The following is a 5,298-nucleotide window of genomic DNA, read 5'->3' on the forward strand; positions in this document are numbered from 1 at the left end:
TTATCATTTCACCAGAATAAGACCCTTGATATTTCGTGGAAAGGAGCATCAAGCTCATCGCCTGTGAAGTTCATCATAATTTTTTTCATCTGTAACCTAATGAATCCCGATGAGTTTTAGTGGGGAGGACTACACAACATGTCATCGCGTGGCTCGAAGTCTACTTCCATATGATGGTTATTATATCAATATGTGCGCATAATAACCGACATTTTTTAGCATCATTCATTTTACCTCATCTAGAGCATTTTGTTTTGTCGACATTTGTAAAGTTTACCGAAAAAATGTAATGTTCTGTTTCCATCAGACATTTTTTATTCGAAATGTACTTTACTTGCATGAAATGTTGGATGGAAACCTGGTTATATGGACAGCATATTCCCCTATTCACCTCTCCACACACACCAAACGGGAGAAAACGTACCTCAAAGGCAAACTGTTGAAGAACGGTGCCCACCGTTTTGAGGAAACGTGTCGTTTAGTAGCGCTACAAACCATCACGCAAATTAGCAAACGTTGAAGCGAAATGCATGCACCCCAGGTATGTTTGACAAGAGCTGATAATCAGAGAAGGGGACTGGCTGTAGCTAAATGGCGGGAAACAACGCAATGGCGTCTCCTTTCTCTGATTATCAGCTGTTGTCAAACACACCTGGGTCTAAATGTATTTAGTTTCACATACTATAAAACGTATTTTCGCATACCCGAAAAGCCTACTAACTATTTAGGACGCAAGCACGGGTATTCGGACAAGGGCAGTGAGTGTGTCAGAATCTTAGCGGCGCTCCGTGGCGAGATAGCTGTTTGTTTGACCTGGAGTTTTTGTATCTGAGCTGGTTGAGTTCTCAGGGTCTATCTGTGGGTGACAGACAGGATGATCCTTCTACTCCTCTCCCTGCTCCTGACTTGGACTCCAGTGATCGGGGCACAGCCGGACATCCATATGCCCTTCATGGAGCACCTTGACGTGGACAACAATGTCATCCTGAAGTGGGGGTTCAGCGAGGTCCAGGGCACCATCACGTTCCAGCTGACCTTCAAGACCACTGGCTGGGTGGGATTCGGGTTCAGCCCAAATGGAGACATGGCTGGAGCAGATATCGTTATTGGAGGGGTCGGACCAAAAGCCAACTACTTCAAGGTATCTAAACCATTAACCTGTAATCGTTACAATTAGACAAGTATCAGTGGTAATGTAGTACTTATTGTAGAAGTAGGTCTATATATGATCCTGCGTCCTAGCTTTTAGTTAGAGGTAGTTATATTGTAGGTCTTAGGAATAGGCTACTGTGACAGTGTAGTGGTTTTCAACACCTCAAACATTTGGCAAACTACATGTGAATGTGTTGCACCTGGTCAAGTTTTAGAGAAGAGCTGAACTCTATATAACATTTTTAAGTATAACTAGAAAAGGTTTTATGGTTGTGGTCAGTATACAAGCACACTATTCCAGATCGGTTTGCATGTTAGTTTAAATGGGGTTTCTAGCTGAAACAGTTGACGACTAGTAAGAAGGCTGCTTTTATGTAGGCTGCTCAATTATGATATTTTGTCACTAATCGGTCATGTGACTGATCAGAACTTCTGAAGAAGATCTGGGAAAATCTGATTGGAAAATATTTTTAAATTGGGCTTCCTTTGTAAAGAAAGCTGTAGTGACCAGAATTCCCCACATCCATGTCCCTGGCACGCACTGGGAGTCATGCAAATATGGTTGTAGTGTGACCAGTATTAGTGTCAGTTTCTTCAAGCAACCTGACCAGTGGCAGTCTGGACTTTCTGGTGTTGATAGCTTATGGTTCTGGTGCTACAGGTGGTGGCAGCAGCATAATAGTGATGATGAACAGTTTCTAAAGTTGTGCTTTCACCAAGCACACCTAATAAAACAAGTCTAGTAGGCTCTATAAATACTCCAGATAACATCAGTATTTTTGTTGTATTTCCTTCAGGATTATCATGCCACAAGCAACGGATTTCCCTTGGTGGATGAGAAACAGGACTACACCCTCCTGTCCCTGACCGAGGCAGACGGTCAAACCACCATGACCTTCTGGAGGGCCATCCAGTCATGTGACAAGGATGACTTCCGCATTACCGTGAGTTAAGTTGGTGAAACCCTGAGCTAGACCATCTGTCATTTATATCCACTTACTAGTTATTTTATTGAGTAGTTCACCACAAACTGCATAAACATGGAGGCTTTTGTAACCCTACGTGGTTCTCGGAGATGAACAAACGTAGCATTTAAAAAGGCATTATTAAAGACTATGGAGTCATAACGTCAATGACAACATTATGTTGGATATGGTTCCCCAACTGGTGGCCCGCAGGGTGAATTTGGACCGCGGCTGGTTTTATTTGGCCTCCGACGTTATCAGAGGGAACAATTTTCATTGTTGGACATAAGACTGTAAACACTGGGAAATCCGCTGCAAGTGACTTTAATTTAAGAAATCTGTTCAAGTATTCCCACGGCGTAGACTCATGTGATCGTATACAAATATAAGCAAGGTTTGAAACGGCCGCCGATCATCCGCTCAAGAGAGAAATCGGCCCTTGAATCTTGTTGATGGCTGATATAGGCCCTACTTAGTGCCTACTAGGACTTTTCTAAACGCAGTCCTTAACCTGTTTTTTTTCTTCTGTTCTCTTGTATGTTTTGTTCGATCCCCATCATAGGACGGTCCATTGAAGCTGATCTATGCCTACGGGAAAACGGATGACATCGGCTACCATGGCAAAAGTAGGGGGACCAAGGAGGTGAACCTCCTCAACATGCCTAGCTTCAGCATCTCTGGCACCAGTCCCCCACGCGCAATAGAAAAGTGTCAATAATCTGTATTCATGATATATGAAAATGTCAATAAATTTAAGGAATAATTCACTCAACTACTCCTTCCTATGCGTAAAATGTTATGTCTTACCATGTTTGAACGCTTGGTGATGAAATGTTTCATCTTGGACTGGAAGCAAAATGTGAAAATCCAATGACTTTACTCTGAACAGAAATATGTAACAATTTCAAAGATTTTGCTGAGTTGTAAGGAAATCAGTCAATTTAAATAAATTAATCAGGCCCTAATCTTTGGATTTCACATGACTGGGAATACAGATGTGCATCTGTTGGTCAGATACCTTAAGATAGGGGTGTGGTGCAGGGGAAAAAGTCAGTATCTGGTGGGACAGCCATTTCCGTCATTAAGTGTGACACACACGTATAGTTGCTCAGGCTGATTGTGGAACGTTTTTTTCCGCTCGTCAACGGCTGTGCGACGTTCCTGGATATTGGCAGGAAATTGAACATTGTTGTACACCGATCCAGAGCTTCCCAAACATTTAATTGGTGACATGTCTGTGTATGCAGGCCATGGAAGAACTGGGATGTTGTCAGCTTCTTGGAATTGTGTAGAGATCCTTGCAACATGGGGCTGTGCGTTATGCTGAAAAATGAGGTGATTTAAACACAATGGATAGCTAAAATGGTCAAGAATGGCTACAGACCTATGTTGAGACTGACGGGAACATCCGGTTTTTAAATTAAAGCTCCAGGCAGCCTCTCCTTTTTAACAAATTCTCAAGGTCACCCCCTCTCCTAGGGAGGGTGACGTGTTCGATGCCAGTACAGCTAAGGGACGAAATAGTGGTTTGCTTCCTAAATTCGAGCCAATGACTTACGTAGTTGAACGTCACAAACTGACACTCATTTTCGTAAACAACGTTATGAAGGAGTGCCTTTGACGGCCCTCACATGCGCGGTTCCGAGCGAGACAACCATTTTACCCGTTTTAAGTGTTTCTGCTCATGAGTTTAGCAAGCATATGTCGCAATGTCATCCCCTACAAATGTGTTGGGCAGAAACTGCTTCTCCATTAGAAACCCCCATCTTTATATTGAAGGCTCTAGCCAACAGCTCGCTTAGTGTACTAGGGGGTAACTAGCCCCCTAGTACACTATGTAAATGGCTAAAGTTCACACTTCATGGTAAAAGTACCGGGGTAATTGTTCCCCCGCCCCAATGGAGTAACTGACCAACGGAGGGTTTCTGTTACCCCGGTAGAAGATTATGGGATAGGGTTTCTCACAAGTGTGTTAAAACCCATTTAATCTGTTTTCTTTAATAAGTAATACTTAAAATGTAAGTCTAGATGTCTTATTTTAAATAAAATATGGGGAGAAAATGGTGTTGCACATGTCACCTATAATATCTGCACTATGAAAATATTTGATGTAATGTCCCTCTTTTTAACTCACCTGTACATTACATTTCTGCTAGCTTTTTCCATATAATCCATTATGTACAATTGCACTAAACATGATTTGAATAATGCAAGATTTTAAATCCCAGCAGTCTTTAAAATGACATTCAGGAAGAAAAAGTTTTTAATAGTTTTTAATTAATAGTTTTTAATAACCCCCCCAAAAAACACTTATTTACATAAGTATTCAGACCTTTTGCTATGAGACTCAAAATTGAGCTCTGGTGCATCCTGTTTCCATTGCTCATCCTTGAGCTGTTTTCTATAACTTGATTGGTGTCCACCTGTGGTAAATTAAATTGATTGGACATGATTTGGAAAGGCACACACCTGTCTAAACAATTGACAGTGCATGTCAGAGCAAAAACCAAACCATGAGGTTGAGGGAATTGTCCGTAGAGCTTCGAGACAGGATTGTGTCGAGGCACAGATCTGGGGAAGGGTACCAAAACATTTCTGCAGCTTTGAAGGTCCCCAAGAACATAGTGGACTCCATCATTCTTAAATGGAAGAAGTTTGGAACCACCAAGACTCTTCCTAGAGCTAGCAGCCAGGCCAAACTCAGCAATCGGGGGAGAACAGCTCGCATAGTGTACTAGGGGGTAACTAGCCCCCCCTAAGAACTGTCTAGTTGCTGACACAAAGCAATGTTTGGAAAAAAATGTTATGTGGATGAAGGTCATGCTTACGCGAATAAACTATAAAGGGAAATAAATGGCTACAGTTCACACTTCATGAAATGTTTTTAGAAAAGGGGCATTTTTTAAAAGTACCGGGGTAACTGTCCCCCCAACCCCAATGGGGTAACTGGTCACTCTTACAGAGCTCCAGTGTTCATCTGTGGAGATGGGAGAAACTTCTAGAAGGATAGCAATCTCTGCAGCACTCCACCAATCAGGCCTTTATGGTAGAGTGCCCAGACAAAAGCCACTCCTCAGTAAAAGGCACATGACAGCCCGCTTGGAGTTTGCCAAAAGGCTCCTAAAGGACTCTCAGACCATTCGAAACAAGATTCTCTGGTCTGATGAAACCAAGATTGAAC

The 5,298-nt window shown here is 42.3% G+C and overlaps 1 protein-coding gene across 1 annotated transcript; it reads left to right on the top strand.

The window, feature by feature from the left end:
- The first annotated feature begins 583 nt into the window (after positions 1–583).
- LOC311144856 (DBH-like monooxygenase protein 2 homolog) lies at positions 584–2,889 on the top strand. The gene is made up of 3 exons (XM_084181011.1): positions 584–1,141; positions 1,950–2,096; positions 2,680–2,889. The coding sequence occupies exons 1-3, from the start codon at positions 875–877 to the stop codon at positions 2,833–2,835; spliced, it is 570 nt and encodes a 189-aa protein (XP_084037137.1). The 5' UTR covers positions 584–874; the 3' UTR covers positions 2,836–2,889.
- Positions 2,890–5,298: the final 2,409 nt, after the last annotated feature.

The sequence above is a fragment of the Coregonus lavaretus genome (genome assembly GCF_964263955.1).
Source record: "Coregonus lavaretus genome assembly, chromosome: 17".
NCBI classification, from domain to species: domain Eukaryota; kingdom Metazoa; phylum Chordata; class Actinopteri; order Salmoniformes; family Salmonidae; genus Coregonus; species Coregonus lavaretus.